Raw genomic sequence first — 18,463 nt, 5'->3', positions numbered from 1 at the left:
ATTGCTGACCCCATACTGACACTTTAGTGCATTATATCTTGGCCTTTTGGATTGGTTTCACTGTAGCCTATAATGCTTGCTGTTGCTGAAATATGATAGCTGCTTCTTGTGAGGAAAGACATCTTTGAGTGTGCTTTCATTCTACAGCTTTTTTTCCAGGAACTTGCTTGGATACTTTTAATTCCTGCATGTTTTACTTTGTGGTTGTTTCCAATGGGCTGCAAAATCATCCATTCAGGCGTTTACAGTAATAGCTTTCGACATCGGATTGTTTTGCTTTGTAAACAGAAGCATATATTGACCAGCATGCAACTGGTAGAGATGAGTGAAACTGGCAAGATAATGATAGCTTGATTTCACATTCTTGCTTGATTTCTTTTCAGAACTGCTGTCTCAGCTGTCCAGTGTACGCAACCGAGCTGCAGCGGCTCAAAGCGTGTCCTCCCAACTTCAACAGTTGGAGATGCAGCTCCAGTCCACCAGGTAACTGTCTGCAGTGTGTATTGACACCCCCAATCACAATGCCACCCCACTTTCCATCCCAACACATATAACCATCCTCCTGTAACGGGGAACTGTCTGCAGTGTGTATTAACACCCCCAATCACAATGCCACCCCACTTTCCATCCCAACACACATAACCATCCTCCTGTAACGGGGAACTGTCTGCAGTGTGTACTGACACCCCCAATCACAATGCCACCCCACTTTCCATCCCAACACACATAACCATCCTCCTGTAACGGGGAACTGTCTGCAGTGTGTATTAACACCCCCAATCACAATGCCACCCCACTTTCTACCCAAACACATATAACCATCCTCCTGTAACGGGGAACTGTCTGCAGTGTGTATTAACACCCCCAATCACAATGCCACCCCACTTTCCATCCCAACACACATAACCATCCTCCTGTAACGGGGAACTGTCTGCAGTGTGTATTAACACCCCCAATCACAATGCCACCCCACTTTCCATCCCAACACATATAACCATCCTCCTGTAGCAGGGAACTGTCTGCAGTGTGTATTGACACCCCCAATCACAATGCCACCCCACTTTCCATGTATTGACACCCCCAATCACAATGCCACCCCACTTTCTACCCAAACACACACCCCCAACCCCTGTGTTGTGCTCGCTAATTTGGATCCAGCTTGAAATATTTTTCTTAGACAGTCTATGCTGTTTTTGGAAATTTTAAAGTGTTTATAGATAAGATAGCTTTTGTTAAAAGCAGTTATGAAGTTTGGTGATAGAAAGATTGCTTCTCTGTTTATAAATGTACTGTATAGTTGCGTTTTTTGTCGTTTGTTCAGTTAGGAAAAGGGAAAGAGGTTAGCGAGAAGCAGTCTTGCTGTGAACAAGTTAAAGCTAAACCTTTTATTGACACAAAGATTTTCTTAAAGTACTGTCAATCTAATAGTCTAACCTTGAACGGTTGAAAACGACGTTAAACACCAAATAAAGAAAGAAAGAATCTGATAGTCCATTCTTCATATGTTATGTCACTGTCAATGAAAGTCGCCCACGTTGTGTGGCTGACTGACACAAACCTTATGGAGTTATTTATTACATTAAAGGCACAGTGCAGCTCACAGCCTTCGTTTTGCGTTTTTGTTGCAGCTGAGTGCATTTACAGTTCAAAAATCCTCCTATGGTAGTAAAACAAACCCAAAACTACCCAACGACGACATCTATGAAGCTCGACAGTTTCTTGTTCACGCGAGTGCATAAATTAACCTACTTATTACGTGGTGTTTGGTCGGAGTTCGATTCAACTGAGTGATTCCGGCCTCCATTTTGTTTTACACAAACTCATGATGACGTCTGACATAGTTTGCTAGTGACTGTCTTTTTGTGCATGATGTGGTGATCTACCTGATCTAAATTTAGAGCCGGGTCAGAGTACGAAATTAATTCGTAAAATAATCGCAGTTCTTGACTCTTTGGGTGCAAGTCAATGAAACTTGGTAGTTCTTCTAACGGATAGCTGCCTGAGGTATGACTAAAAGCCCCAGGGGCTCCGTGCACCTGGATTTGACAAGTTCAGTACCTTTAATGAAATAAACTTGTGATCAATTTATCATTGCTGCTTTGTTTGTTTTTACGCTGATGATCAACTTCAGTATTCTTTTTTATGTGGCATACAGTGATGCCAGACATCAAAAGTCCAATCTCACCACTAAGCTTGTAACACTGAAATTTCATCTTTTGACATCTGGAAGAACACGGCAGTGCCTGTAACTATAACATTTGATGTTTAAAACTGCTGAATTTATGGCATGTTTTGTGTGAATTCCGTGAGTGAACAGACTGTAAAAATGAAATGCATCAGGTTTCTGACACTTTCTGCCAGACAACAGTTGGAACGGATGCCTCGTCGCCAGGCGGAGGCCAGTAAAGCCCCCATGGGGAACAACGCCAACCCCCCTCTGGCCAACCCGGAGTCCGCCCTGGCCAACTCACAGAGCTCCAACAACTCGGAATCACAGTACTTGCTGGCCAAGTGAGTAGCTTGCTGTGGTGGTGTGGTGGTGGAAATGCATTGAAACGTGTGATTTTGTTGGTTGATCCATCTTTGTGCATAGGGCAGCAGTTTACACCTTGTTGTCACGCACACATGCATAAAACACGCACGCAGTCTGTCATCCACGACTCAATAACAATCTTGCTCTTTCGACTACAAAACACAAGTTGACACGAACAGTAGATTAAGGACGTTTCTTACAACAAATCAATTAGGCCAACAAAAAAAAATTGTCTGTTTCTGGTAACATGGCTAAAAAAAAATAGGGTAGGTAGGTAGGTAGGGATTTTTATTTTTTATTTTTATTTTTTTCCCCCCAAATGTAGACCAATAAAACTAACTTTAAAAATCGCGCAAAGAGACTGGATTCACTATACATAGAGACAAGACACTCAACACATTTACAAATCTGTGACAAAGACTGAAAGAGTATGACAGTATGTTTTTCTTTGTTTACCTGGTCTGATATTTCCATGATGAAACAGAAAAAGAACGTGTCGAACATCACCTTTAGATTCCATATTTCAACGCAGCGTGAATGGTTCGGTGTTTGGTGGTTTTACAGGAAGTACATAGAGTGATGTCCCTTACAACTGTGCTGTAGGGTTATGCCCCTTCAATCGTCAGCGGACTTTCGTTTTCACACGTTTTTGTTGTTCATTTTCTCACCCTGTCCTTATACCACCAACAACAAAAAAAATTTTTTTTTTGAGTTTGGAAAAAAAAGGTTTAGGGTCGGCGCCAAAATTTAGGGTCGGTCGGGTGACCAGAAACAGACAATTTTTTTTGTTGGCCTTATACATAACATAAGTACACATACACATTAACAAACCATGCAACTCTTTCTTACGATAACTTCAACAACGACAACAACAAGATCAAACAGTAATAAAGTCGATATCAACAAAGAATAATTATTTTCCTTTTAACGCATCTTTCACACCTCTCACTTTCGCTCAGTTCACAATGACGTTATGGATCCTGCACTTTTAGCTGTTAGGACGGCTTAGGCTAATGTTACCGTGAATGCATATCCGAAATCGTCCATGAACTTGGGTTAACGAGGCCGTAGTACGAAGCGACAGGAACCATCGGTGACGTCAAGTCCTTGCCAGGCGAGCAGTGCCGTCGTCGAAAGTGGAGCAGGCAGACATCTCCTCAGTAGTAGGCCATTTCAAAGCCTCCGCATGGTGAAAAAACAACCTGGAATGGTGAACGCAAGACTTAGTTCACAGTAACAGTAACATCGCCCACCCGTCCTTATAATTTAACAACCAAGTGCAGGATTAAATGGACATAACTCTTTACTCTCACTCTCATGCATCTCGAACACACATACCAACGGACTTATACATTTAATTCTGCTAAGTATGAAGTCCAACGAATAATACCAAATTCATTCTATAAACAAAACTGTCAACCACTCTCCTTTCATCCAAAACATGTTCATTCAATAATATACCAAACCATTTTCCAAAACGAACTCACAAATTCATACCGTCCAAGTACAAAGTTACAAACACGCACGTGCACACTGTACATTCCGCCATCTTGGACAGACCGATTTTCATAACCCAATAAACAAATCTAAGCCTGAGAATAATTTAACTGTAACCCACACAACATAATATTTAATGGTTACATACCACATCCTGGTTGCATTGAAGTAGCCATAACAATATCCCCTGCCATTGATAAGTTTTCCGGTATCTGCTCGACGTAAACAGACCCTACGTTCAACGAAGAACGGATTCGCTTGGAACGCAAGCTTTCTTTCCTCGGCTAAAGGCAAAGAACGAATGAATAAAAAGGAGTATCTACGAGCTCGAATTTAGCTCTGAGTTCACCTTACAAAATACAAGTAAAATACACGTGAAATACCTGAGCACGAGCTCCACGAGACACTTGCAGTTAACCAGCGTCTACCTATGACAGGCGAAATAGAGGAACACAGGCGCTCCAACACAATACCTTTAACACCACAGCATAAAAGTATACTAATATTAAAGCCGCTTGTGACACTTGTCACTCACAGAAAGAAAAAAACTAGCGGAAGCATTTTGGCATTGGGAGCAGGAAATGAAGTTTAAATTGGGCAAAAACTTAAAACTTAAACTGATGAAGGCTTTACTCCAGGGCTCCATTTCACTTGCTTGGTGCAAGGGAGGGAATTAGTTCAGTTAGGCGTTGCAAGAAACAGCTTGTTATGCCCCTTTGATTGTATGTCCACTGGTGCGGACTATGACGTAGGCACAGATTATACCAATGCGCACTCATGTAGACCTTATATTTGCAGTATTGAAAAAGAAATGGTTGACGTAAATTAGTGTGGTAAAAAAACCCACACCCAACGACAGAAAATAAGAAGTAGCCGCTCTCTCATTTAATGTACTTACATTTTTATGAAATTGCTGCTCACCATTGTCATTCCCAAAAGAGTTTGACTTATGAGTGTTTGTTCAGTATCAAAGACGTGCTAAGTCACTTTTCTGCAAAGTGGCAAGGGTTGCAGTATAAGTTTGAAGTCACAAAAGTCAGTGTCGTGTGAAGAGCTCTCTTGACGTCTCAACGTCCTTGCATGTAAAATTGGTCATACATTTGGACGTATGGCAGAATTTGAAGCAGATATCCGATTTTTGTGAGGCACTTATTTTATGGAGCTTGTTTTTGCAGTGTTAAGGGGCACATCTTTCAGTATCAGTGCTAGCTTATGTGAAGCTGATAATAACAAAAGGCATGGGAAGTAGAGTTTTCATGGTGCATGAGTACAGCAGACCATGTGTTATAGCTTCTCTTGCTATAACATCTTTCTGCAGTATGAAAATCAGTTCTCAAGAAGATGGGCATTTGAATAAAAAGTTACTTTATTTTGTTAATGTTATACCCACTTCAATTGATGCAGACTTGGCAGACAAGTTTTATACGATATTAATCCATATGCAACTGAATTGCAATAAAGAAATAGCACAGCACTTGCTCTGTGTAAACACCTGCTTTGATCTGGGTTTTTTTCAGAATGTCAGAAGAGAACTCTGGCAGTGGTAACTCAGGCAGTAACGAGTCACAGCGGGTGGAGAGGAATATGTTTGTACAGGAGCTCCTCTTGTCCACCTTGACGGAACAGCTCCAGCTGGCCACCCACGCCGATGACCCCTTTCTCCTCCTTGACTCCCTCAAGTCACCGGAAACAGAAACGGAAAAGAAGCCCACACCAACGTCACCCAGTGGCCTTGTCAGCGGAGAGGGAAGCAGCATCGCCACGGTAATGGCAGGTGCAATGTCCACGGCAACCAGCGGCAGAGACGGAGCGGGGGGAGGCAGGAACGTGGCCACGGAGGCCCAGTGTAAGAGTAAAAGCGGGGGCACCCAGGCCACCGTCACTCTGCCGGCCAGCAAGTCTTCGTGTTCAAGTACCTCACCTAGCAGTAGCGCGGCCAGGTCCTTGTCTGGCTCAGGATCAGCGTCCCCCGTGGGAGCCAGCGTACAGTTGGAAGCAAGGAGCATCACGCTGGGAGCGGCGGCTTCAGGGTCAGGCATCGCCTCCCCGCCCTCTGGCCACAACGTCCTCTCCTCCCGCCCCCCTCTGCTTGCTGCTGCCCCGCCCTCCCCTCCCAACCCCCAGCCCCAGGGCTCCACAGTCAACTTGAACGAGCATGCCATGTCTCCGCCTGCCCGCCAGGCCGCGGCCAATGTCTCTCCCCGCGATGCCAACCGCCTGAACCCGGCCGCCGCCAAACGTAGCATGCTCAAACACTTGCCTGCCAGTCGTGGGGCTACGGACATGGACCCTCCCCCTCATTAATGTCTGCGAGAGTTGCTTGGGTAACGAGTGTTGAGGTGTGGTGGTTACTCCATACGGCACAAGACTGTCGCGCTTTGAGCTCATGCTGCTATCATCCTCCTGAGTAATCTTTCACAGACCCTTTGTTGCCGGTGTTGGCTGGGTGGAGGAGGGGTGAACATCACAGCAGAACAAAGAGGGGGAAAAGTGGTTTGTGAAACTGGACCGAGTGTGCACAGCATGTGGTACCTTGCGTCAAGACTTGTAATCATGTGGTGAACGGTCTGAGGCAGGGAGGAGGGACGGTCTGAAGGGGGAGGAGGGACGGTGAGAGGTACAATGCATGCCAGGCTGGGCGTGCAGCTTTCGCACACCGCCGTGCCAGGAGAAGAGACATGTTTGGTCACGTATAATAGAAAATCAGTTCCAATTATCTTGTTGCATCTTCTTGCTCCGAGGAGGCTATGCTCCCTCGACCCACGTGCATTTAGCTTGCTGTGGTTAGGAGAGCTCGCTGTGCCATCTCTTCTTTTTGCTGTTAGTCTTTCCCAAATGTGTGCACCATTGTGTAGTCGGACCAGTGATGGAACCCCCCAGGAACATAGGGCATTCTCTATAAGTAGCACCGAGCAGTTTGCAGAATTGCCTCGGAGACACTTTGCATGATCTTAGCGGTAGGCAAGTCCCCTTTTTTTGGAGAATGTAAAGAAACGTTTGTTTGTCTAGGAGATTTTGTCTTTCCAACGCTTTTTAAGTCAAAACTGGGAAACATACTACACATTTTTCTTACATATTTAAACCCAAATACCTTTCTTGGTTTTTATTGTCCATTGAAAATCCATTTTTCATTTTTCATTACATTTACACACACAAATGAAAGAAATGTTTTGCTCTTCCATGATATTGGTTCTTTCTTCAGTTAGAACTTTATTTCAGTTTTGACAAAACGGAATAGAATAGTTTACTTCTCCACAGGTGTATTGTGGACCAATGACTCATCCACACACACACACACACACAAAAAGGGGGGGGGGGGGGGGGGGAAGAGAAAAACAAAAAACAAGATAACAATGAACAAAACCACCAAAATCTGATGCAAAGGAAGAAACTAGTTCAGAGTGAGGTGTTGCAGAAGCTTTGAAACTGAGTAAACCTTGAACCTAAACGTGCAGTGAAGTATAGCTAAAAATATTGTTTGGATTCAATTACTTTAAAATGTGTTAACAAGAGCACAAAGATTTGATTTGCATAATGTTTTGGGAGCTACACTTTCTGCTAGCAATCCTCCTCGATTTATTGGAATGGTAGTGAATATTCAGCTTGTCAATTAGCCCCCCTTTTCCTGCTTGTATTACCAGTCTTCGTTAACTTCTGTAGGGAGGAAGGAGATGAGAAAAAGCTCAGGGGGTTTCCGTCACTGATACGATGTCAGATGAAGTATCGACACAATCCATGCCTTAAGGTGTGCATTTTGGATTCCCCTCTCTTGTCAGAGGTACCCCTTTCAGCTCTACTATTCTTTCTTTATATCAACATTTTCCAGTGTTCTCAAGAAGGGCTGTAAGATGCTGCAAACTTTTATCATTTATGATTGACCTGTTGTGTTGACTTCTCAGATGTTTTATGGTAAATCTTATTATTAAGATTCATATTATCATGAATATGTCTTGTTTCCTTTTTCAATACCTCTTTTATTTGTTAGTGCTACGTTGACCCTGTGTATCAACTGCTTAACAAATTTGCAATGAATGAGGAATGAGCTGGTTGATATATATATATATATATATATATATATATATATATATATATATATATATGTATAATTTGTGTTGTACATATAGTTTTTTAATAATCATTTCACTGTTTGTCTGTCGGATGGAATGGTGTGCATGTTTCCTGTTGTGTTGTTGCGTTGTTTGAATGGCGACAGATTGTAGATGATAATTTATCCTGTGGCTGTTGTGCTGAGTTTAACACAGGAATGGTGAGGTTGTCTTGTACGTTGTACCAGCTCTTTTATTTTGTGTGCGTGTCACCTTTATTTGCTTCACAGTGACAGAGATTTGCATATAATGCTTTGTACAGTGTGGTAGTGCTATGAAGATGACGATAATGATGATACAGAACCTGTGATATTTGATTGACAGTTGTCATTAGTTAAAGAAAAACACCTTATTTCTTTCCTACTTTGGTTGAATGCTTTGAGTTGAATCCACCTGAGAAAAAGTCTGAAAATAAAGACTTGGTTTCTGTAATGAAACCACCATGAGATGACCGGAAATGTCGATGCTGATGAAGGGTAATTAACACTAAAATCATTTACCGGGTTAGTGATAGGTAATCATTTTGATAATAGCAGTACAATGTACTAATTCTACTTGGGCTTTGTGTTTTAAGGGTTACAGGCAGTGGACAGTGTATGTGCAAAGAATAACTTACGCTATTACATCTCTTGCGTTTTGCCGATAGGTAAAACCCTTTATAGCCATTTCACATTATCACATAATCCGGTTCTCTCCCCTCCTATGAGGCTGCTTTTGACCTTGACCTCTTGTAATGTGATTTGTTAATTGATGTTAAACTTTTAGGAGACAGTGACAATTCATTGTCATCACCAACCGGTAATATGACTGTGTCTGCTGTTTGTTGCCAAACTTCCATTTCTCACAATTTTCCTATTGTTTTTGTATTACGGTGCCTAGAACATGGAAAAGTGGTGGCAGACGGAGTTACTAGTACCAGTTCTAATTGCAACCCTTGTCGACATCTAGTGTATGTTACACATTGTTGGTTGCTCTCCCGAAATAGGGGGACATTTTTCATAAGTTAAACATGTTTAAAATACTGTTTTCAAACAGGGTTTAATCCTGGTTATCGATATTACTCTTATCATTATGTTTTTCCCTAACCTTTTTTTCAAAGATTTCATGATTGTAATATTAGTATTGCTTTTGCACTTTCGACATAATTTCATCCGAGGTTGGTTCATAAGCAGTGTTTGCTAGATATACGTTTTTCCTACGAAAACTAAATCATATCCTCCCATCTCCTCTTCCCTTGTTTGTGCTATTGTAAATGTGTTTAACATCTTATGAAGGGGATATAAGAGGTACTTGAACTTTGAAGTCAGTTTTGAGTTGCCCATTGATCAGCATTGACATGTGATTGGCACCATTTTTTTCTTGTAATTATAAAATGTCATGAGTGATAAATGGGGAGTTTGATAAGGTTGATATGCAGAATAAAGGTGATCCCATATTAACACTTGGTAAGATTTATGCTTGTATGTGTGACTGCAAGTGACTGTGTTTGGCATGGACAAACCAAGTTTTATTACCAAGGAAGAATTTTTTTTTTATTCAAATGTTTGATGGCCTTTCAGCAGAAAGAAAATACATCTTTTGGAGGGATCCTAGCTGTAATGGATGTTGAGCAAATGAAGCACACATCACTTTGACATATTTTCTTAATAAATTGGGAACAATGACCATTTAAGTAAAAGTTAAAAAAAATGGGGATGAAAGATGTAAGATCAAATTTATGGGGTTTTTTCCAGTAAAAAGGTGAGGCACTGTTAGAAAGATCAAGGACGATGAAAATAATTTCTTCTTCTTTTTGTTCGCTCCTGCAAAAATAAGTTCATTGTTTTGGTATGCACATCAATGGTTTGCAATCCGACGCAGTTGGCTATAACTAATGAAGTGGTGTGTCAAAAGAATTTTAAACATTGTCGAAAATGCCAAGAAAGTTTTGTCTCGATGGAATCTATGAATGGGATGTCACCTACACAGCAATACGTCATTTTACGGATTACACCAATCTGTTTCGTCATCTACATTTATGGCTTGTTTAACAGTTTAGGAAGAAGGTACGCCCTGAAACGCCGGTTAAGAAGAAGAGACAGCGTTCTTAATTTGCCTTTACCAAGACATACTAAACTACAGGAATCGCAGAATACCAACCGGATCATCTGCCTGACAGTTGGACATCTTCCGGATATCTCATCTCCGTAGGCACTCAGAAATAAGGAGGGGTATCGGTTTCATCAAATGCTAAAGAATATTTTTCCCCACCTCAAATTTTGATTTAGGATTTTTGACATCTTCGGACTTCAAAAAGAACTGGACTGTGAAGTCTGCAATGGTGCTGGCTCTACAAATAAAACAAACAAAATTTTTCCAACAATTCAATGAGCCATTTCACAATAGACAACATGGTTTCAGCACTTTGAAATGAAAAAACGTGTGTACTTGAGTTCCACATTCCAAATGGAAACTTCCAACTTGCATTTCTGCCTCGCATATAGTTTTTATCAGCATTTTCCCAACCCTTCACTGATCCCATTTTTTAGCGATTTTTGCACGGAAAATAGTTATCTGTTCTTCTCTTGAGTCCATGCTACCCTTATTGCCAAGGTGTGCACAAACTCTTCAAAACAGGCGGTATTAATGCGGCTTTGCCTCCCCTGGCTTGCGGAGGAGGAGAAAGCACACACACTGACACAGTGACACGTACACGGACACACACAGACACAGACACACAACGACCTGTGAGGTAGGCCGGGCTTCCCAAATGAAACAGGGGTACAGTTGGGGGGCCTTGAAAGGGGTATTTTGGGTATCTCCTTGATAAAAAAAAGTTACATTTGCCGGGTGGGGTGGGGGGTGTCTTACGAAACCAGGAACTCGCCCTATCCAGCCCTGTACGCGCCCACCATGCTTTATCCAAGTGTTAAGGGAGACAATTACTGCGCTATATATGAATAACATAAACGGTTACTTCCCTTCAATCGGTCAGCCAGTATTTGTAGTTGCGGGCACAGAACTTTGGGGAATCTGCCCAACCGTCCTCTACTTTAGGCAGCTTACAGTGATAATAGGGTCACTCACTAGCTCACGCTTTCCCTGTATCCTATTTTTTTTCTTCAAAGCCAAACAACCACTCGGCTAAGCAGCAATAAAAACAACGGTCAACAAAACTGATTTTTTCTTTCGCTAACAATGCGCATTGTCTGTAGTGCAAGTCTCTCCGTAAAAACAAGGGCGGATGATTGATTCAATTGCTGCTCCCTTTTTAACTGAAACGTGAAATAATAAAACCAGAAGATAAAAGAGCATAATCAACGACAGCATCATCACCGGAGAGTTACTTTTTGTACTTCTGTCTTTTTTGTCGTCTGCTTTGAAGATTTGGATTGTCATTTCGCTGTCCTATGCTTTTGGCTCGGTTTCCACCGGTCTGCCTGTCTCTCCATTCCAAATGATTGCGTGCAGCTAAATTAAAGAGATTCATGGATTCCGTGTACAAGCCATTTTACGCCCCGACCTCCCCATTGCCCCTTCTACCAATTACAACAGAGAGAGAGAGAGAGAGAGAGAGAGAGAGAGAGACAGAGATAGAGATAGAGACAGGCCGGAGAGACAGAGAGAGACAGACAGACGCAAACACGCAAACACACACGCACACCCACGCACACACACTCACATACACACACACACACACGCACACACACACACACACGCACACACACACACAGGCTCACACACACACACTGACACGCACACACACACACACACACACACACACATATACACACACACACACATACACAGATGGAAGCACATTAAAACACAATCTCTACTATATCAATCAATCAATCAATCAATATGAGGCTTATATCGCGCATATTCCGTGGGTACAGTTCTAGGCGCTCTGCAATGATGCCGTGTGAGATGGAATTTTATATTAGGCCAGTAGATTGCAGCCATCTCGGCGCATATTTACCTTTCACGGCCTATTATTCCAAGCCACACGGGTATAGGTAGACAATTATTAACTGTGCCTAAGCAATTTTGCCAGGAAAGACCCTTTTGTCAATCGTGGGATCTTTAACGTGCACACCCAATGTAGTGTACACGGGGGGGAGTTCGGACACCGAAGAGAGTCTGCACACAAAGTTGACTGTGAAATAAATTTCCGCCGAACCTGGGATCGAACTCACGCTGACAGCGGCCAACTGAATACAAATCCAGCGCACTTCCAACTGAGCTATATCCCCGCCCCTATATATAAAAATGGATGTGTGTGTGTGGTCGCCATAACTCCCGGATGACAAAAGGCAAGAAAAAGAACATGTGCATGCACACTAAGAGCCACTGACAGATGTGCACCTGGGTCACGTTTCACTTTCCTGATTCATTGTCAGTTTCCTTTCTCGGATCATGCAACTCCCCATTATGGAATACACCGTATAAAGTTCGGAACATAGTCTACTGTTCATCTGTGCATAATGCCAGTGATAATTGAAATTCTACATTGCTGATTATACATAGAATGAATGAAGAAGAAACAGCTTGACTGGAAAGTTCAGGAATGTTCTCGAAGCCAAGGGAGGCAACTCTGGCTTTGCTAGCCATGAAAGGGAGGTTACTCTTACCAAGCAAGCATACTTTATCATTCTCAAACGATGAACAGGAATAACGTTAAACCCGGGCTAAGCCGGTGTAACACGAGAAAGTTACTCCCACGAGATTTTTACTCCGGAGTATACATTTCGTACGAAACTTTTACTCCCTTTACGAAAAAACTACTCCCCCATTACACGAGAAAATTACTTCCCATGACAGGTGAGTTCCGAGTCAACATTTCGGTCGAAAACGTTAATTACTCCCCTGACAAATAAATAGCCTAACGAATAACGAATAAATTACTCCACCCTAACACGAGCAATTTACTCCCCTGTCCCCAGTTAGTCCTGGTGGTGGAAGGGGTGGAAGGAGGGTAGCGTGACATTTGTTTGCGCGAGATCACATATTGGCATTATCCCATTTTCGCGTACGAGATTTTTTACTGGAAGTAAAAATTTGGGGAGTAAAAATTTCGTGAAGGGAGTAATTTTTTTCGTACCTTGGGGAGTTCTTTTCTCGTACGACAGGTATACTCGGAGTTAGAATTTCGTTCGAAATTTTTACTCCGGAGTCAAGTTTTCGTGGAGAAAATATGTCGTGTTACACCGAGCCCTGACTGCTAGTGATAAAAAACAAACCACCCACACTGACAGACAAACAAAATAAATTCTTGATAAAACAAACTAACATGACATGCTGATCATAGCGACACAAGCGCATTAATACACAACAAAACACAATGATAAAAAAAAAACCATCACCCAAACGAACAAAACAAAAATCTGAATCAGGAAAACAAGACTGAATAGTAATAATAAAAAAAAAAATAAGCACAAAAACCCACACTCCACAACATTTCAAAGGAAAAAACATGTCAGCATGAAGCATAATCCATTTTTATTAAAAAAGAAAGAAAAAAGGACAATGATGAATCACATTTCTAGGCGTCCTGCGTTAATTCACAGTACGTGCAACCGCAGAGAGCGTGATAATATCTAGGTCAGTCAGCTCTTACGACAGGGTGCAGGTTATTTCTGCCCGGCTCATACAGTATTCACAACATTGATTAGCCATAGTGCATTGCTACAGTCAATCTAAATCTTCATCCATTGTTCTAGTTTCAAGTCCTCTGCAGCTATTCCCTCTGAGTCTCTATCTATCTATCTCTCCCTCTCTCTCTCTCTCTCTTTCTCTCTCTCTCTCTCTCTCTCTCTCTCTCTCTCTCTCTCTCTCTCTCTCTCTCTCTCTCTCTCTCTCTCTCTCTCTCTCTCTCTCTCTTTGCTTATTCTGTTACCCTCGATAAATAAATAAATAAAGTTCAAAGTTCTCTCTCTCTCTCTATTTATCTCTCTTTATCTCTCTATCTCTCCCTCTGTCTCTCTCTCTCTCTCTCTTTCTCTGAGCCAGGCATGGACACTTTTCCATGCTGGACGATTTTCAGAGCTTCAAGAGTCCGATTTCAGATGTTACTGACCCAGGCATGGACACTAGACGATTATCAGAGCAACGGAGCATGAACTCTTTTGGTTGCTGCGCAATTTTCAGAGCTTGAAGAGATGCGAGCCAGGCATGGACCCAGTCAGAGTCGCAATTCAGCAGTTCATCGTCATGTTTGTTTAATTTAATTTATCACAGATACGACTAGTTAGATTTGGAGACAAGACCCATTGGATTCAGGAATTCAAGTATGTAATCTAATGCGAGCACGTTTCGCTGCTGACAGGTTTAGAAAAGTAGGACTAAACAAAGAACGTGGTATACGGAGAATTGAAGACTAAAATAGCTACTGATTTTGATTATTATCTGTACAGAAACCATGAATACATTTATAGCTGTACATGAAGCTTTTAGGACTTCTATTGCGGAACATTGGTGATTAAGTCTGGGTTCCGATGTTCCTATACAAATCAAACAGGGGCCTGTATTTTAGTCTGAAAAGTAAATCGATGAACAATAATCAATAACACACACACACACACACGCAGTTAAACTTTGAAGCCAACCATGGACGAACTGTGGTTTTGTCTTAGTGAGCAGAAACACTCAAAGTTGAGGGCCCCAAAGGGAGGGTATCATCACGATCACGGGAAGGAAAATTTTAGCTTTCACGATCACAGTTACCTTGATTTTTGTTTTCACGATCACAGTTACCTTGATTTTTGTTTTCACGATCACAAACACCTTGACGAATAGAGGATCATAGAGTGATACAGCTGTGAAAAATGTACGTTGAAAATAAAAAGCTTTTCAATAATGCCCATCACGATCACGAACACAAATGACGATCACGATCACGAGACTTGATTTTTTTGTCATCACGGATCACGGGCAAAGTCCCATCACGATCACAGAAATGAAAATTTCGGCAATCACGGTCACAGAAAGGTCAAAAAACGCCAATCACGATCACGATTTTAAACCCTTTGGGGCCCTCAAAGTTCCCAATACTTTCAAATAAACATTAGTGAAATATCTCTGTATCGCAGAAGACTTCTGATTCCGTGTTTTAATCTACTTTGGGTTGATTTCTTTTGCATGCCGACACTTGAACACAGACAACTCATGCCGGGCATAAATAAATGTGTCGATATGTTGTGGTATTCACAATAATATATGAGGGGCTAACGATTCCCATTCGTGTGAGCAAAACATCTTTGAATTTCCATTGCTCTTCAATCGAAGAGATATGTACCAAAAAGTTTCAATAAATTTAGGTGAGTGAAATACTTGTTAAACGCCACTGCACTCTGCGTTTCCACGTTGGTGCCACCCGGGCGATAGTTTCTTGGGTTCATCCTGAACTCAGGTAAAATGAGTTACTTCCCTTCGGGTCTCGTTTATCCCTGACAGGATGCCTTTGTTTTCCTTCTCTGGAGAGGAAATCGATTTTTGTTTTTACATATTTAGGGCTTTTCGTAATGTGTTATATTGATATACGCAGATTCGCGATCGTCGATAATGATTTTTCATGGTGTTGTGTAATTTTTAAATTACAAAGAAATTGATATGTAAGACAATTTCAAGCGAGCTATCTTTCGCGGGTGTATTCACTGTGCAAACAACTCTAAACAGGGCGGGGATATAGCTCAGTTGGTAGCGCGCTGGATTTGTATTCAGTTGGCCGCTGTCAGCGTGAGTTCGATCCCAGGTTCGGCGGAAATTTATTTCAGAGTCAACTTTGTGTGCAGACTCTCTTCGGTGTCCGAACCTCCCCCCGTGTACACTACATTGGGTGTGCACGTTAAAGATCCCACGATTGACAAAAGGGTCTTTCCTTTTAATAATTGTCTACCTATACCCGTGTGACTTGGAATAATAGGCCGTGAAAGGTAAATATGCGCCGAAATGGCTGCAATCTACTGGCCGTATACAATTTCATCTCACACGGCATCACTGCAGAGCGCCTAGAACTGTACCCACGGAATATGCGCGATATAAGCGTCATTGATTGATTAAATATGGCAAAAGTGTCACGTGATAATCAACTTTGGCTACAAAGCAGACGACACTTTTTTCCGTAACGAGGTTGGAGTGATGCAACAATATCACGGTCTCCTTCCCACAAGTCGACCAATCTGCAATCACTTTCGTCCCAGTTCGTCTATTCTCAGAAACATTAGCGAAAAACATGGGAGATAACTCTGTATTCTCATTTTGATAGATTCCGCGCAGTAATTATGCACCCGGTCAGAGCGATATGCCGGCGATACGGTATACGTATGGACCGATGATGATCAGAATGTATTGGGTTGTGTTGGCATAGTGCTGACATTTCTCCACAATGTTAGGAGAAATAGACTAGTCGACCCATTTACCTCAGAATCGAAATTCTACGATAAAGCTTATAATTATTGTTCTGTCTGTCCACTATAAAGATCATTGGGTCGATGTATTTTTGAATGTCTTGTTTTGTCAACAAATAAAGGTTCCAATAACCAACCTTCTTTATTTTTTGATTCTGGGTTTTTAACTGTTAGCAGGTTTTGGATTTGTGTAAGAATAGTAAAGCTGCATTTCTACAGCCATGTAACATATTAGTAATGGCATTCATTATTTATTATCCGCTGACACACTGGAAAGAAGAGATAAGTCCCGTTTACTTACAATACATATATACGTTATTTGTATGTTTGACCAACATATGACATTGTACACAGATCGAGGCAGTCAGTGTTCCTCCGAAACTGATGCATCATGGGCTTACCACAACCTACAAATCGTAAAAATGACACATGTGCACTTGCACTTCGAAACCTTGATCAGACCATCACACTCTACCCTAGGCCGCTACCGTGTCCAAACTGACCTAGGCCCAGTATGGCTGGCCGCGTATAAATAGATCAGTAAATGTCCCAGGGACGCGGACAATCACCTATCAGACTGGACCGTGGCCGCATCGATTTTGCCCCAAGACGATAGATGGGGGGACACCGTAATGAGGTCCCCCGGACTGGCGTCACGAGGCGACGAAAGACCTCTCAACATTGACACACTAATTAACACTGGTTAATGGCGGGGAGTGAGGATGGGAGTTGGGGCGGCCCGGGGGGAGAGAGAGAGAGAGAGAGAGAGAGAGAGAGAGAGAGAGAGAGAGAGAGAGAGAGAGAGAATTGAATTGAATTGAATTGAATTGAATTGAATTGAATTGAATTGAAATTTATTTTACGAGGGTGACAGAATAAGCAATGTATACATGCTTGTTTTCATCCGGCCCTCACCCATTGAGGGGTAACAAACAAGAAGAAATAAAAGATAAGTTTAACTATAGTACAATTACAAATGACATATTTACCATAATTAACATGTCAAGCAACCAATAAGACATTTTAAGATGCATTAGGATTCTTTAGCAATGCTTGAAAATTATATATAACAGAGAAATATGTGTTTGTATAAAAAATAAAAAATAAAATAAAAAAATCCTTCATGAATTATATATAATCATGTTTTTCAATATAATCAGAGAGTATACAGTTATATTTTGCCAGCTGCTTAATAATATTTCTTATAAGTTTTGTAAAAGAAACAGCATGTAATATTCCTTGAATGATGTTTCATGAATTCGTAATTTAATTATATTTGGAATGGCGTTCCACATAATTGCTCCAGAATATGATAGACTCGACTTGTACAGGTCAATTCTTGGAGTTGGGGTAATTAATTTGTTACATTTTCTATAATGATTTATTTTGAAATTTGAGGCAATGAGTGTAGGTGCATTCCTTGACATAATTCTATACATCATCACACCTTTGTTATATGCAAATCTATCTTTGATAGGAAGAATTTGCAATCGTTTATAATCAGTCATGGAAAGAGATGTATTTTTTAAAATAATTAATTTGACAGCTCGTCTATGTAAACTGCCCAAGTGTTTCAAAGTATTTGCACTTGCAGAGTCCCACACTGTGGAAGCATAGTCAATAGCTGACTGAATATGTGCCTGAAAAAACAGTTTTCTTGTGCGAAGGTCTAGAAAGTGTTTGATTTTTGATAACTGAAATATTTTTTTGGATGTGTTTTTACAAAGTGTATCTACATGTTTTGACCAAGACAGGTTATTGTCAATAGTTATTCCCAAGACTTTATGGCTATCAACTTCGGTAACATCTTGATTTCGTATTAGCAATGTCGGAAATCCAGATGTTAGATTTTGTCTTTTTTGCCTCGTGGTAAGTAGCATGCATTTAGTTTTATTTGGATTCAGTGACATATGGTTTAGTTCTGACCATTCAAGTAATCG

At 41.4% G+C, this 18,463-nt stretch overlaps 1 protein-coding gene across 4 annotated transcripts in view; it reads left to right on the top strand.

The window, feature by feature from the left end:
* Nucleotides 1–9,575, top strand: part of LOC138981721 (E3 ubiquitin-protein ligase KCMF1-like) — a 30,526-nt gene extending 20,951 nt beyond the window's left edge. For 2 of the 4 annotated variants that reach the window (XM_070354786.1, XM_070354784.1), the window contains 3 exons: nucleotides 384–483; nucleotides 2,362–2,511; nucleotides 5,548–9,575. In XM_070354786.1, coding sequence (XP_070210887.1) covers nucleotides 384–483; nucleotides 2,362–2,511; nucleotides 5,548–6,334 — 1,037 coding nt within the window. In that variant the 3' untranslated portion in view covers nucleotides 6,335–9,575. Of the gene's footprint in view, nucleotides 1–383; nucleotides 484–2,340; nucleotides 2,512–5,547 lie in introns of all 4 variants that reach the window. The other 2 variants (XM_070354785.1, XM_070354783.1) reach the window with 1 other exon arrangement.
* The last annotated feature ends 8,888 nt before the right edge of the window (nucleotides 9,576–18,463 follow it).

The sequence above is a fragment of the Littorina saxatilis genome, linkage group LG12, assembly GCF_037325665.1.
Source record: "Littorina saxatilis isolate snail1 linkage group LG12, US_GU_Lsax_2.0, whole genome shotgun sequence".
NCBI classification, from domain to species: Eukaryota; Metazoa; Mollusca; class Gastropoda; order Littorinimorpha; family Littorinidae; genus Littorina; species Littorina saxatilis.
This window is presented reverse-complemented; position numbering and strand designations above follow the sequence as displayed.